Raw genomic sequence first — 15,831 nt, 5'->3', positions numbered from 1 at the left:
TCCAACAAGACCTACATCTCTGCTTTTTTGACCTGGTAAAGACCTATGATACCATCAGTAGGCCTGGGCACTGGGTTGTTCTTTGTGCTTTTGGAATCCCTGACCCTCTGCTCACGATCATTAAGGAACCTTCATGATGGTGAGCGGGCCCGGGTAAAACTACGTGGCCGGAAGTCGGAGCCTTTCCCTGTACACCTTGGGGTGTGACAGGGATGTCCTCTGGCTCCCACATTATTTAACATCTTTTTCGACCACGTAGTTCGTGAAGCGAATGGCGGTTGTTGTTGTTGTGTGTCTGCGCGTGTGTGTGCATGTGTGTGCTTGTGTGTGTGTCTGTGCGTGCTTGTGTGTCTGTGCGCGTGTGTGTGTATGGAAAGCGGTGGCGTAGCAGCCATTTGAGTTAAATTCTCGCTCGCGGTCATCATGAGCGACGATTATCTGGGCCTCCCCTAGGTCGACTCGGCCTCAAATGAGTACCTGTGCGCATTGTGTACTAGGGAGAAAAAGGCGGCCGGACGTGGTCCTGGTCATTTACCCCTCGTGTGCCGTGCCATCCTTCATAGGTGCAATTGTCCTAGTAGTCTGCTAAGGCTATGCGGGGTATCTTTTGTCTTTGTGTGTTTGTCTTTGTTGGTCTGTAAACGCGTGTGCATGTGTGAGAACACCTGCATCTGTGTGCATGTGTCTTTGTCATGACCAGCTCCGGTTTGGTAGCAGAGGTCTCACTCCCAATCAGTCGAGTGACATTCTCTTTTCATCAGCTGCATAACACTTTGTGAAAGATACCTGGCCTGTCGCTCCACACGAAGCTCCGTGAGAGAGACACGCGAACTCCAAATGTGCAGCAGGCGTCAGGGTCAGGATCGAACCCACGACCTCCTGTACACCAGGCGAGGTAGTCAACATCTCTTAGCCACCGCGCTCACGCGCGATCGTCTGTTTATCGCCTCCCGCCCCCCACCGCCGCCCCCGTTTGTGCGTCGCAGCTCACGTGGACGTCGCGCGTGGCGAGCGAGATGACGGGCTTCACGCCGGAGGACATCACGGTGAGCTACCTGCCGCTGAGCCACGTGGCGGCGCAGATGCTGGACCTGTGGGTGCCCATGCAGCAGTGCGGCGCCGTCTACTTCGCACAGCCTGACGCGCTCAAGGTTCGTCCCCCCACCCACCCACCCACCCACTCACCCACCCACCTACCCACTCACCCACCCACCCTACCCACCCACCCACCCACCCACCTAACCCACTCACCCACCCACGTACCCATCCACCCACGTACCCACCCACCTAACCCACCCATCCACCTACCCACCCACCCACCCACCTACCCACCCACCCACCCACCTACCCACCCACCCACCTAACCCACCCTGAACCCACCCACCCACTCCCGTACCCCCAACCCATCTACCCACCCACCCCCCACCCCCACCCTGACCCCCACACCAACCCACCCACCTACCGCCCGACCCCCACACCAACCCACCCACACCTACCCCCCGACCCCCACCCCCACACCAACCCACCCCACCACCCCCACACACCCCTACCCCCACACACCCCCACAAACCCCCACACACACCCACCCCCACACCCACCTACCCCCACTGACAGCACTTGCCCCAACAGGTCCGTAAGGCTACACGGTGGATCTTTGTCTTTGGTGCGTCCCGCCGACAGGGCTCGCTGGTGGGCACGCTGAAGGAGGTGCAGCCCACGGTGTTCCTGGGGGTGCCGCGCGTCTGGGAGAAGATGATGGAGGCGATGCGCGCCACGGGGGCGCAGGCCGGAGCCATCAGGCGCGCCATCTCCGCCTGGGCCCGCGGCATCGGCCTGGAGGCCAACCGCAACGCCATGAAGGGGTGAGAGCGAGTGCGCGCACGTGTCTGTGCGTGTGTCTGTGTGCGCACGTGTCTGTGCGTGTGTGTGCGCACACGTGTCTGTGCGTGTGTGTGTGCGCACGTGTTTGTGCGTGTGTGTGCGCGCACGTGTCTGTGCGTGTGTGTGTGCGCACGTGTTTGTGCGTGTGTGTGCGCGCACGTGTCTGTGCGTGTGTGTGCGCGCACGTGTCTGTGCGTGTCTGTGTGCACGTGTCTGTGCGTGTGTCTATGCGTGTGTGCGCGCGTGTCTGTGCGTGTGTGTGCGCGCACGTGTCTGTGCGTGTGTGTGCGCACATGTCTTTGCGTGTGTGTGCGCACGTGTCTGTGCGTGTGTGTGCGCGCACGTGTCTGTGTGTGTGTCTGTGCGTGTGTGTGTGCGCACGAATCTGCGTGCGTGTGTAACGGTTAGCTGCCACGCTGCGCTTACGAACCCGGAGTTGGATTCCCGCTCACGGCCACCAACACCATTGACGAATAGCTGAACCGGTCCTGGGACTCCCCTAGGTCGACTCAGCCTCAAATGAGTACCTGGTGCGGTGTGTAAAAAACATCGCCACTGGGGAGGCAGAGGTGGTCAGGCGTGGTGCTGGCAACCCACCGTGCCGTGCCGGCCTTCACAGGTGCTCGCTAACAGAAACTATACCAACAGCCTGTCACAGGCTACACAGGGGACCAACAGCCTGTCACAGGCTACACGGGGGACCAACAGCCTGTCACAGGCTACACGGGGGATCTTTGTCTTCGTGGGGAGCAGTGGTGTCGCGGTTCGGGACGCTGCGCTACAAATCTGGACATCCCGAGTTCAATTCCAGCACACAGGCCACTAACACCAGTGACGAATATCTGAATCGGTCATGGGCCCCTCCCATGACCGGTTCAGATATTCGATACTCAACTGGGTACCTCTTACCACGGCATCTCTCTCACACTTCAGCAAAAACATTTTTTTTCTTGCTGTGATTTTCCCACCTGATGATGATTGCTTGTGTTGCAATCGAAACGTCGTGATTTATTTTATTTTCTACCTACGTGACTTTACCGAAGGAACCAAAGACTATGGATCCCTGCAGTCACGAAAGCTTCAAATCAAGATTAACTTAACTATCGAACTCAAGTGTCTAACTCTGCCATCATTGCCCACCCCCCCTCCCCCCCATCGCTCCCCCCCCCCGCCAGCGAGGGCTCGTTGCCGTGGGGCTACGGGCTGGCGAGCGCGCTGGTGTTCCGCAGGGTGCGCGCGGCGCTGGGCCTGGGGCGCTGCGGGCGGCTCTACGTGGGCGCTGCGCCGGCCTCGCGGGAGACGCTCGAGTTCTTCCTCAGCCTCGACATGGCCATGCTCGAGCTGTACGGCATGAGCGAGAGCTCGGGCCCTCACACGCTCTCCACGGCCACGGCCTGCCGCCTCACCAGGTGAGCGGGGGACGCGTGGCGCTCGGTGCCGCCTCACCAGGTGAGCGGGGGACGCGTCGTGCGCTGTCGGGGCCCGGGCGATGTTGGCGAGCAGTGCCTATGGAGGCCTGGCACTGTGGCACGAGGGGGTGGGTGGCCATCGCCACTCCCCGGCCGCCTTTGTCTCCCCAGTGGCGATGTTTACACACCGCACCGGGTACTCGTTTGAGGCCAAGTCGACCTAGGGGAGGCCCAGGACCGGTTGTTCAGATAATCGTCACTGGGTGTTGTTGGTCGTGAGGGGATCGCCGCGTTCGTAGCGCAGTGTGCTAACCGCTACTCCACCCCTCCCTACAAAGACAAATATCCCCTTTATAGCCTTAACAGACTGTCGGGGCAAGTGCTGTTAGCGAGCACCGAATGAAGGTTGGCACAGCACACGAGGGGGTGAGAGGCCAGCACCACGCCCGACTGCCTTTGCCTGCCCAGTGGCGATGTATTTTACAGACCACACCAGGTACTCATTTTGAGGCTGAGTCAACCTAGGGGAGGCCAGCGAGGAATCAAACTCGGGTTGCCGCTAACCGCTTTCGACCGCCCCCTACACACACACACACACACAGGTACACACACAAACACTACGTAACACTATTTTGTTCCTGGGTAGTAAGTGTTATTTCCTAATTGCTTATGCCTAAAAAGTATATTAAAAATGGCTATTATACGCCACAAACTTTGCTTTTGTGACCAGGACAGTGATAGTTTGAAATGTACCTATTTTCAATGAGAAAACGGGCTAATTGGTGTCTTTTCGTTCACATAAAGTCAGAAAAAAACAACATGAATCAAAATCAACACGTATTTATACTAAAGCAGAGGAGTCCCTGTATTGCATTTCGTTTTGCCCTGCGTGTCCCGCCACAAACGCGCGGACAACCTCGCGTGCTCACGGCGGAGCCCCGTGACTCGGCATCGCCCAGCGTGACGAGGCCACGGGGGATACCCCCTCCTCGCACCTCTGAGGCCGACTCAGAGGTGGGACCGCAGGCAGGTGGGAAGGAGCCGGTGCCAACAACTGCCCCAGTTCTGCAGTCCTCTGTATGTCAAGATGGTGTCGGCTAGTATATGAGTGTATTCACGTGGGAGGAAACCGGAGCACCCGGAGAAAACACATGCATGCAAGGGGGCAACGCTATATCCCCGCACAGACTGGACAGGCAGAGTCCACATCATTGCTGTCGCGCCTTCTCCCGGCAGAGCCATGTCTCCATGTGTCTCTTATTCCTTCCCCTGTGTCTCACTGTGTCTCTCCACGTCTCCCCATGTCTCCTCCATCTCCCCCACGTCTCCCCTTGCCTCCTCGCGTCTCCTCTCCTACCACCCCCCACCACCCACCCCGCTCCTCCGCCTCGTCTCCGCCCGCGTAGCTGCGGCAAGTCAATGTTCGGCTGCCGCACGCGGCTCGCCTTGCCGGACGCGGAGGGGTGCGGCGAGCTCTGCTTCTGGGGGCGGAACGTCTTCATGGGCTACCTGGGCCAGGAGGCGATGACGCACGACGCCCTGGACTCCGAAGGCTGGCTCCACTCGGGTGATCTGGGCCGGATCGACGAGGAAGGCTTTGTCTTCATCACCGGTCCGCCTCAAAGGTGCTGCCCCCCACCCCCCCCGTACCGCCCCGCTTGCCCGCACTTCGCTGCGATACCATTCGCTGGTTCGCGGGCGTCGCTGCGGTTCCATTGACTGGTTTGTATGTGTGTATGTTGAATTTCTTTCACACCGTACGTAGCCAACTGTGCTAATCGGAGGTGCGGTCAAGAGGAGCTAAAAGGTGTTCGATGCCGTTTGTGTTGACGAGTCGGATGTCCCCCCCCCCTCCTCCTCCCCCTCCTCTCCCGTCCATCACCTCGTCGCGGCAGAGCTCATCATCACGGCGGGCGGCGAGAACGTGGCGCCCGTGCCCATTGAGGATGCGGCAAAGGAGGCGCTGCCGATCGTCTCCTTCGCCATGGTGATCGGAGACAAGCGAAAGTTCCTCTCCATGCTGCTCACGCTCAAGGTGGGGGCGGGGCGCGGGGGGGGGGTGGACGCACACACGGATGGGCGGATAATAATAATAATAACAACGATTTAGTCCATGTGGTGCGGGAGCGATGGTTACCATGTGGTACGGGAGCGATGGTTACCATGTGGTACGGGAGCGATGGTTACCATGTGGTGCGGGAGCGATGGTTACCAGAGTGCAGGGCGATCGCCAGGAGGGGAGGCGCTGCTGCTGCTGCTGTTGTTTTTGACAGAGGGGAAAAGAGTCACTCATCCACCCACTCACTCGCCCAGCTGATCACTCAACCACTCAACCACCCAGTCACTCACTCATCACTCATTCGTTCACTCAATCACCCAACCGCTCACTCACTGTTCCTTAATCACCCATTCATCCACTCGCTCACCCGCCCTCTCCATCACGAGGGCACGTGGTCTGGGTGCTACGGTGACGAATCACCCTCGCAGCGCACAAGCGAGATGCTGCTGCTGCTGTGCTCCACAGACGCGGCCTGCAGGGCGGCGGTGCTGCCGCCACCGCCGCTGGTGCCGTGTGACCCCACTTGGAGTCATTTTACAATTTGGCAAATTCCTTCGCGTCCCGCTGCGAGCGAGCGAGAGGGCGCGTGGTATTTACGCCGTTCATGCCACGCGGCAGTCACCAGAACAGCTGCTGGATTCGAACCGCGAAGCTCTGTAGCAAGTCGCGAATGTGCTACCCCGTGAGTGTCGGTTGTCTGTGTGTGTGTGTCGATTGTGTGTGTGTGTGTGTGTGTGCGTGTGTGTCGATTGTGTGTGTCGATTGTCTGTGTGTGTGTGTCGATTGTCTGTGTGTTTCTGTGTGTCTGTGTGTGCGTGTGTGTCGATTGTGTGTGTGTGTCGATTGTCTGTGTGTTTCTGTGTGTCTGTGTGTGTGTCGATTGTCTGTGTGTCTGTGTGTGTGTGTGTCGATTGTCTGTGTGTCTGTGTGTGTGTGTCGATTGTCTGTGTGTGTGTGTCGATTGTCTGTGTGTTTCTGTGTGTGTGTGTCGATTGTCTGTTGTGTGTCTGTGTGTCTGTGTGTGTGTGTGCGTCGATTATCTGTGTGTGTGTCGATTGTCTGTGTGTTTCTGTGTGTCTGTGTGTGTGTGTCGATTGTCTGTTGTGTGTCTGTGTGTCTGTGTGTGTGTGTGCGTCGATTATCTGTGTGTGTGTCGATTGTCTGTGTCTGTGTGCGTGTGGATCAGGGAGCAGTTGTGCAGCGGTTCGCGCTACGAACCCGGCGTCCCGAGTTCGAATCCCGCTCATGGCCAACACCGGTGACGATTATCTGAACCGGTCCTGAGCCTCCCCTAGGTCGACTCAGCTTCAAATGAGTACCTGGTGCGGTGTGTAAACATCGGGAGACAAAGGCGGCCGGGCGTGGTGCTGGCCACCCGCCCCCTCGCGTGCCGTGCCGGCCTTGATCGGTGCTCGCTGACAGCACTTGCCCCGACAGACTGTTACGGCTACCGGGGGGGGGGGGGGGGGATGTGTTTTTTGTTGCATGCGGATTCTCTGCTGGCTGCTGCGCACTCTGAGAAGACGCCGTAGGTGCAACCGCTGAGCCTGAAGGGCTGCAGCGAAGGGACACGGGGCCTTACCCACCGGTCGCACAAAAAGCAAAGCACCTGCCTGGGTATTTGTGGTCATCAGCCGCTGCTCCCCCCCCGTGCCTCGACTCCCCGTGAACGACGGGGCGGCTGCAGAGGGAGTGGAGAAGATCGCGCCGCCTGGGCAGCGTGCCTACGGCCGGAGCTCCCTGTTGGCAGCCTCACTTCGCGCGAAGTGCACCTAGCCTGGCACGAAGCGCTGTGGTGACGTCACCGCCACTTCGCGGCATATGGCGGTTGTCGTCGTCGCTGCGTTCGCGCGTTGTTCCAAGTGTGTGGGTGGAGCGGCGGCACGGCGGTTAGCGCTAAGCGCCAGGAACCGGTGAACCCGAGGTCGATTCCCGCTCGCGGCCGACGCCGGTGACGCTTGGACGAGTATCGGGTGCGGTGCGTCGGCGTCGGCACGGGGAGCCGGGCGGGCCCGCGGTGACGACGAGGGTCGCCCACCCCGGTGTGCGTCGTGCCGGCGTGGGCTACACGGGGGACCTTTGTCTGTGTGTGGTGCAGTGCTCGGCGGACCCCGACACGGGCGAGCCGGGGGACCAGCTGAGCCCCGAGGCCGTGCAGTTCTGCCGCTCGGCGGGGAGCAGCGCCACCCTCGCCTCGCAGGTGAGGGCACGGGGGGATGGGGGCACGGGGGAATGGGGGCACGGGGGGGGGCACGGGGGGTGGGGGCACGGGGGGGTGGGTGCTGGGGGGATGCCAGGTTCCGAGTCTGCGAGCCGCTGTGGGTGGCAGCCACGAGGTGGCGCTCTGGAGCCGTGGGCCTCACCCCTGTGGGTGGCGCTGGTGGTGGAGATGATGACGACGATGGTGACGATGTCGATGACAATGATGGTGGCGATGATGATGTCGACGATAGCGACGATGTGGACGATGGCGACAATGTCGACGACGATGATGATGTGGATGGTGACGATGTCGGCAATGGTGGCGACGATGATGGCGACGATCTTGCCGCGGCCGCGCAGGTGGCGCCCGCGCTGGGCGGCCGTGGCAGTGCCGGTGACGCGGCAGTGCTGGCCGCCATCCAGCAGGGGATAGAGCGTGTCAACCGCGCCGCCATCTCCAACGCCCAGCGCGTGCAGAAGTGGGCCCTCATCCCCCACGACTTCACGGTTTCCGGGGGGGAACTCGGTGAGCGGGGCGGCCCTCCCCTCGTCTCTCCCTCACCTCTCCCGCTCTCTCCCGGCTTTTCCACCCACCCACTCAATCACCCACCCACTCAATTACCCACCCACTCAATCACCCACCCACTCACTCACCCACCCACCCACTCACTCACCCACCCACCCACCCACTCACCCACTCACCCACCCACCCACTCACTCACTCTCCCACCCACCTACCCACTCACTCACCCACCCACCCACCCACCCACCCACCCACCCACTCACCCACCCACCCACCCACCCACCCACCCACCCACTCACCCACCCACCCACCCACTCACTCACCCACCCACTCACTCAAACTCACCCACTCACACACTCATTCACTCACCCACCCACTCACACACTCATTCACTCACCCACCCACACACTCATTCACTCACCCACCCACTCACTCACCCACCCACTCACTCACACACCCACTCACACACTCACTTACCCATTTACCCACTCACCCACCCACTGACCCACAGTGTCCGTGACCTCTGAGCCACCTAACAGTGATAATAATATCAGCGATTCCCACTTGCACCACACGGCCACCACACGGCAGTCGCTCACCCTGGAAGTGAGAGGCACGAGGAGGAATGTCAGCCACGTGGTGAGCCGCTGCTACCAACGCTCACCCAAGCTCTGCGGCCCCCTACGTATGGAGATGTTTTCCGACAATTAACGAGCTCTTTATCGGCGTGGGAGGAAACCGGAGTACCCGGAGAAAACTCGCACATGCAAGGGGGCAACACTATATCCCATACAGACGGGACAGATGGAGATTAGTCCGCACTTTGCTGTGCCGCCTTCACCCGGCGAGCCAGTGTACGGCTCCTCCTCGACGCCCACGGGGTAGGGAGTTTGTTTCACGATGTTGGTGCGGTGATCCGCCAACCCCCGCTGCTGCCTGCACCGCCCCTGGTTTATGGGCGAGTGAGTGGGTGGGTGAGTCAGTAGATGAGTGGGTGGGGGGTGAGTGGGTGGGTGGGTGGGTGAGTGAGTGGGTGATGAGTGGGTGAGTGGGTAAGTGGGTGGGTGAGTCAGTAGATGAGTGGGTGGGGGGTGAGTGAGTGGGTGGGTGGGTGAGTGAGTGAGTGGGTGATGAGTGGGTGAGTGGGTAAGTGGGTGGGTGAGTAAGTGGGTGGGTGAGTAAGTTGGTGGGTGAGTGGGTGGCTGGTTGAGTGGGTGAGTGGGTGAGCGGGTGAGTGGGTGAGTGGATGAGCGAGTGGGTGAGTGGATGGGTGAGTGGATGGGTGAGTGGATGGGTGAGTGGATGGGTGAGTGGATGGGTGAGTGGATGGGTGAGGGTGTGTGTGCATGAGGGGGTGTGTGCGCGAGTAGGTGGGTGAGTAGGTGGGTGATTGGGTAAGTGGATGAGCGAGTAGGTGGGTAAGTGGGTAAGTGGATGAGCAGATGGGTGAGTGGATGGGTGAGGGGGTGTGTGCATGAGGCTGTGTGTGCGTGAGTGGGTGGGTGAGTGGGTGGGTGAGTGGGTGGGTGAGTGGGTGAGTCCTGACTGCCCGCCCCTCTGTCCCGCTGCCCCACAGGCCCCACCATGAAGCTCAGGCGGCCGGTGGTGCTGCGGCTCTACCAGGAGGTGGTGGACGCATTCTACGCCGAGGCCACGTAGGTGGCCACGGGACAGCGGCGGGCGACCGGCGCCCCCCTCCGCTGCTGGATGGCGCCCTCCCAGCGTGTCCCCTCTCTCTCTCTCCCCTCACCGGGGGGAGGGAGGGAGGGGGCTGGGAATCTTCACGTCCCCCGGACCCCAGCACGAGCGTCAACGTGCTCCAGACACCGCTGGCGAGTTCGCACGGAAAACCAAAGAACCGCTCTCAAACCAAAACTTTATTCACCCAAGTGACCTTGGCTCCTCCTCTTCCTCCCCCCTCCCCCTCCTCCTCCTCCTCCAACATCTCTTTTCCACTGGCACCATCCGAGCCGAGCCGGAGCCAAACCGCAATTCGCCATCAATCTGTGTTGGGGGGCAAGCAGGGCCAGGGGGCAGGGATAGGGCCGTGCGGGCGACGCCGGTCGGTTCCGCGGTTATGGCGCGCCGGCGCGCTCACCGCGTCACCCACGCGCGTCTCCGCTCAATCTCCGCACGCCCGTGACGTCTGCGGCACGGCCCGGCACGGCCCGGCTCAGCCCGGCACGGTTTTTTGTGGTGGTAAAACAACGCCGGCTCCACCTGAGCGGCGCCGGCTCGGACGCGCAGTGGGAAGATGCTGCGCCAGGAGACGCCTCGCCAGGGCCGCTTGGTGCTAAGCGACGTTTCTCGTTGCTAAGAGAGGGCGGCGGTCGCGGCTTTTGCCCGGAATTTTTTTGTAATTTTGTTGTTACAAAGCTCTCGCGCCACGATTGCGGAGAGTCTCGCTTAGCGGGGGTCGGCGGATCGCGTCCGGGATGGGGTACGAAAGCGAAAGGCGCAGCCCCGTGGCGGAAGGGGTCCCCTCCGCTCGAGGGAGAACCTCGAGGGAGAACCCCTCCTGACCAGAGGGTTGTTCTTGGCCTACTCCTCCACGCTGGCCAGCACGTCTCGGAGGAGTCGCCCATGCTCTCGCCCACCGTGTGCGCGACCCGCCGATCGACCCGAGTGCGGTGAAGCCGTCTCCACCGCTGGGTGGAGACGGCTCCACCGCTGGGTGGACAACGACGCTGGAAGCTCAGGATGCACCTTCGGTTCACAATCAAAGCTGAAATTGTATTGGTCGGGGTCAACTTATAGTTGGGGTGAACTTATAGTCGGGGTGAACTTATAGTCGGGGTCAACTTATAGTCGGGGTCAACTTATAGTCAGGGTCAACTTATAGTCGGGGTCAACTTATAGTCGGGGTCAACTTATAGTCAGGGTCAACTTATAGTCGGGGTCAACTCATGGTCATGGGGAACTTTTGCAAATCCGTTTTGTTAGGTTCCTGGGTGATAATTCCTCGGGGTTTGTGGGAGCATAAACAAGACAAAGATCCCCCGTGTAGCCTTTACAGACTCGTGGGGCAATTTGGCCGGAACGGCACAAGAGAGGGTGGTGGGTGGGCAGCATCACGCGTGGGCCGCCTTCAGCGGTGATGTTGACTTCACACTGCACCAGGTCCTTATTTGAGGCTGAATCAACCTAGGGGGAGCCCAGGACGGGTTCAAGTGTGCACCACCGTTACCGGCCGTCGAGTCTTCAGGTGTTGCGCGGCGAGTCCGCGGTGAGTCGACGCGGTCCGTCGTTAACCTCGTCGCCAAAGATCGGACCGTGTCGCTCTTCCAAATGATATCGGCGGCGGCGGCGACTGTGTTTGGCGATCACCGTGTCGATACCAACGCCGCGTGTGCGCGCGTGGCCTTCAAAATTAAAAACTACGTTTTTCGGGCGATGGCCTTTCTTGACAGCGCGTTTAATCGAGAGAGGCCGCGAGCGAGACGAAAGTGGACAGATCCGTCTCATTGTTCGCGTGGCTGCTGTTGGTGTGGAGTCCTGCAGCTGCGACTTTAATCTCGGGTGGTCGATGAGCCGGGGGCCTTGCGTGAGCAACGGTTCAAACAAATGTTTTCCCCGCTGATGAATCGGCACGTGAATCTACTAAACTATAAAAATAAATTCCAGGTATAACGCCACCACTGCCACGTAGCTCTGTTCCAGAAGCGACCCTGGCTGTCACAAATGACAGCTCGAACGGAGCGGCTCGTCACCATCGTGTGGACATTCATCGCAGCCAAATGCTCGACGAACGCTCGACGTTGATTCTAAATGTGGAGGACCGGGAGGAAAGTCCACGCGACCACCACGGGGAGAGAGGGAGAGACGCGGGAACTCCAGGCTTGCGGCGGCCTCTTCGGGAGCCGCTCTCCCCTCCTGGCACACCCACCGGGCGACGTGGCGGCGAAACGTCGGACATGGGTTACGACCGGAACAACGACGCACCCCTCGGAGAGCTGATAGCCGGGGCAGCCCGGCCGCGGGGGGGGGGGGGGGGGGGGCCAAGAGGATTTTGGATTCCCGTCGTGGGGAGCAAAAGAGCGGCACGTGGCGGCGGCGGCACGTGGCGGCGGCGGCTCGCCGGTTGGCCGCTCTTGCTGATGACCTCCGGCCACAACGAGGCCGTGAAGGGCGAGTTCCGAGTCGCGTTCCGATCCGAGTCGAGTTCCGACTCGTACCGTGGCCCCCCGCTGCTCAGGCCCATCGCGCCGATCAGCAGCAGCAGTAGCAGTAGCAGCAGCAATAGCAGCAGCAGCTCGGCCAGGGGGTGACCGAACCCAGTCCCACCCTGCAGGCCGCATCGTCCCACCCTGCACTACAGACTACGTGGTGTACACTACTGACTACGTGGTGTGTACTACTGACTACGTGGTGTGTGCTACTGACTACGTGGTGTGCGCTACTGACTACGTGGTGTGCACTACTGACTACGTGGTGTGCACTACTGACTACGTGGGGTGTACTACTGACTACGTGGTGTGTACTACTGACTACGTGGTGTACACTACTGACTACGTGGTGTGCACTACTGACTACGTGGTGTGTACTACTGACTACGTGGTGTACACTACTGACTACGTGGTGTGTACTACTGACTACGTGGTGTGCACTACTGACTACGTGGTGTGTACTACTGACTACGTGGTGTACACTACTGACTACGTGGTGTGTACTACTGACTACGTGGTGTACACTACTGACTACGTGGTGTGTACTACTGACTACGTGGTGTGCACTACTGACTACGTGGTGTGTACTACTGACTACGTGGTGTGTACTACTGACTACGTGGTGTGTACTACTGACTACGTGGTGTGCACTACTGACTACGTGGTGTGTACTACTGACTACGTGGTGTACACTACTGACTACGTGGTGTACACTACTGACTACGTGGTGTGTACTACTGACTACGTGGTGTGTACTACTGACTACGTGGTGTGTACTACTCACTACGTGTGTAAACCACCTGGGGGAGACAAAGGCGGCCGGGTGGTGGTTACTTGGCCTACATCGCCCCTTGTGTGGGTAGGCCGTGCCCGGCCTTAATAGGCGCTCGCTAACAGCGCTGGACCCAAGAGTCCACCTGGGGGACGTGGGGGGGGGGGCTGGAGGGGTCGTGGTTTGCTTCGGCCTGAGGAAGACAAAGATTGTCTCACGCGACCCCATTGTCTCACGCGACCCCATTGTCTCACGCGACCCCATTGTCTCACGCGACCCCATTGTCTCACGCGACCCCATTGTCTCACTGCTCATGACAAAGATCCGCCGTGTTGGACTGCGCTGCTGACGCCGTAGGAGGGGGCGGTGCCGTTCGAGGGCACCGGTGAAGAAGACGGTGGCCTGGACCACGCCCGGCCGGCCGCCTTTGTCTCCCCACCGTGCTGACGTTGACACGCCAGTTGCTGCCTGGTTCAGGGTTCGAGTCGATATTCTGGGAAACCCTCCAGCAGCGGTCCAGACGTCGCTCGCCACTGATGTCAGCCGTGGCCTGGAATCGAACTCGGGATTTTGCCGGTTTTTTTGGGTGCAGTGACCCCCCAATGGAACGATCAATTTGAGTAATTTGCGGTGTCATTTTTTTTATTTGGCAACTTTTGGTTTGGGTTATCTGCAATTCATTGCACTTCCTGAAGTCATGTTTACTGTACAATGTCTAAAGAATTCTCTCTGTGCAGCTTCCATCAATAAGGAATGACAACGCCGCTCGCCAATAGAGGCGTGGGGCAGAGGGAGGGGTGAGTCTCGCAGAGTGTCTGTAGGGGAGTGGAGTGAGATGAGAGGGGAGAGGCAGGAGAGTGCGTGGAGGGGAGTAGAGCGAGATGAGAGGGGAGAGTGTCTGTAGGGGAGTGGAGTGAGATGAGAGGGGAGAGGTAGGAGAGTGCATGGAGGGGAGTGGAGTGAGATGAGAGGGGAGAGTGTCTGGAGGGGAGTGGAGTGAGATGAGAGGGGAGAGGCAGGAGAGTGCGTGGAGTAGAGCGAGATGAGAGGGGAGAGGTAGGAGAGTGCGTGGAGGGGAGTAGAGTGAGATGAGAGGGGAGAGGTAGGAGAGTGCGTGGAGGGGAGTGGAGTGAGATGAGAGGGGAGAGGTAGGAGAGTGCGTGGAGGGGAGTGGAGTGAGATGAGAGGGGAGAGGTAGGAGAGTGCGTGGAGGGGAGTAGAGCGAGATGAGAGGGGAGAGGTGGGAGAGTGCGTGGAGGGGAGTGGAGTGAGATGAAAGGGGAGAGGTAGGAGAGTGCGTGGAGGGGAGTGGAGTGAGATGAAAGGGGAGTGGAGTGAGATGAAAGGGGAGAGGTAGGAGAGTGCGTGGAGTGGAGTGAGATGAGAGGGGAGAGGTAGGAGAGTGCGTGGAGGGGAGTAGAGCGAGATGAGAGGGGAGAGGCAGGAGAGGCGTGGAGGGGAGTGGAGTGAGATGAGAGGGGAGAGGTAGGAGAGTGCGTGGAGGGGAGTAGAGTGAGATGAGAGGGGAGAGTGCGTGGAGGTAGTGGAGTGAGATGAGAGGGGAGAGGTAGGAGAGTGCGTGGAGTGGAGTGAGATGAGAGGGGAGAGTGCGTGGAGGGGAGTGGAGTGAGATGAGAGGGGAGAGGCAGGAGAGTGCGTGGAGTGGAGTGAGATGAGAGGGGAGAGTGCGTGGAGGGGAGTGGAGTGAGATGAGAGGGGAGAGGTAGGAGAGTGCGTGGAGTGGAGTGAGATGAGAGGGGAGAGTGCGTGGAGGGGAGTGGAGTGAGATGAGAGGGGAGAGGCAGGAGAGTGCGTGGAGTGGAGTGAGATGAGAGGGGAGAGTGCGTGGAGGGGAGTGGAGTGAGATGAGAGGGGAGAGGCAGGAGAGTGCGTGGAGTGGAGTGAGATGAGAGGGGAGAGTGCGTGGAGGGGAGTGGAGTGAGATGAGAGGGGAGAGGTAGGAGAGTGCGTGGAGTGGAGTGAGATGAGAGGGGAGAGTGCGTGGAGGGGAGTGGAGTGAGATGAGAGGGGAGAGGTAGGAGAGTGCGTGGAGTGGAGTGAGATGAGAGGGGAGAGTGCGTGGAGGGGAGTGGAGTGAGATGAGAGGGGAGAGTGCGTGGAGGGGAGTGGAGCGAGATGAGAGGGGAGAGTGCGTGGAGGGGAGTGGAGTGAGATGAGAGGGGAGAGGTAGGAGAGTGCGTGGAGTGGAGTGAGATGAGAGGGGAGAGTGCGTGGAGGGGAGTGGAGTGAGATGAGAGGGGAGAGGCAGGAGAGTGCGTGGAGTGGAGTGAGATGAGAGGGGAGAGTGCGTGGAGGGGAGTGGAGCGAGATGAGTGGGAAGAGGCAGGAGAGTGCGTGGAGGGGAGTGGAGTGAGATGAGAGGGGAGAGGCAGGAGAGTGCGTGGAGGGGAGTGGAGCGAGATGAGAGGGGAGAGGCAGGAGAGTGCGTGGAGTGGAGTGACATGAGAGGGGAGAGGTAGGAGAGTGCGTGGAGGGGAGTAGAGTGAGATGAGAGGGGAGAGTGCGTGGAGGTAGTGGAGTGAGATGAGAGGGGAGAGGTAGGAGAGTGCGTGGAGGGGAGTAGAGTGAGATGAGAGGGGAGAGGCAGGAGAGTGCGTGGAGGGGAGTGGAGTGAGATGAGAGGGGAGAGGCAGGAGAGAGCGTGGAGGGGAGTGGAGTGAGATGAGAGGGGAGAGGCAGGTTTACTGCGGTGAGTGAGTGTGTGGGGGGGGGGGGGCAGGGTGTGGCGGGGGGAGGGAGGAGAGCAAATCGATCGTGATGGATTCCCCGCCCACCGCACCTCTCCGCCTCGCCGTTGG

The 15,831-nt window shown here is 60.1% G+C and overlaps 1 protein-coding gene across 1 annotated transcript in view; it reads left to right on the top strand.

Moving 5' to 3' along the window:
- Positions 1 to 11,466, top strand: part of LOC133355040 (long-chain-fatty-acid--CoA ligase ACSBG2-like) — a 14,699-nt gene extending 3,233 nt beyond the window's left edge. Inside the window, exons 3-11 of the mRNA XM_061572298.1 lie at positions 914 to 1,151; positions 1,681 to 1,862; positions 3,057 to 3,290; positions 4,697 to 4,902; positions 5,086 to 5,097; positions 5,186 to 5,325; positions 7,448 to 7,549; positions 7,912 to 8,077; positions 9,651 to 11,466. Coding sequence (XP_061428282.1) covers positions 914 to 1,151; positions 1,681 to 1,862; positions 3,057 to 3,290; positions 4,697 to 4,902; positions 5,086 to 5,097; positions 5,186 to 5,325; positions 7,448 to 7,549; positions 7,912 to 8,077; positions 9,651 to 9,733 — 1,363 coding nt within the window. The 3' untranslated portion in view covers positions 9,734 to 11,466. The remainder of the gene's footprint in view (positions 1 to 913; positions 1,152 to 1,680; positions 1,863 to 3,056; positions 3,291 to 4,696; positions 4,903 to 5,085; positions 5,098 to 5,185; positions 5,326 to 7,447; positions 7,550 to 7,911; positions 8,078 to 9,650) is intronic.
- The last annotated feature ends 4,365 nt before the right edge of the window (positions 11,467 to 15,831 follow it).

Source organism: Lethenteron reissneri, chromosome 50 (assembly GCF_015708825.2).
Source record: "Lethenteron reissneri isolate LAM-NWPU_2019-01 chromosome 50, ASM1570882v1, whole genome shotgun sequence".
Lineage (NCBI taxonomy): Eukaryota > Metazoa > Chordata > Hyperoartia > Petromyzontiformes > Petromyzontidae > Lethenteron > Lethenteron reissneri.
Note: the sequence above shows the minus strand (reverse complement) of the source record. Positions and strands in the feature narration are given on the sequence as shown.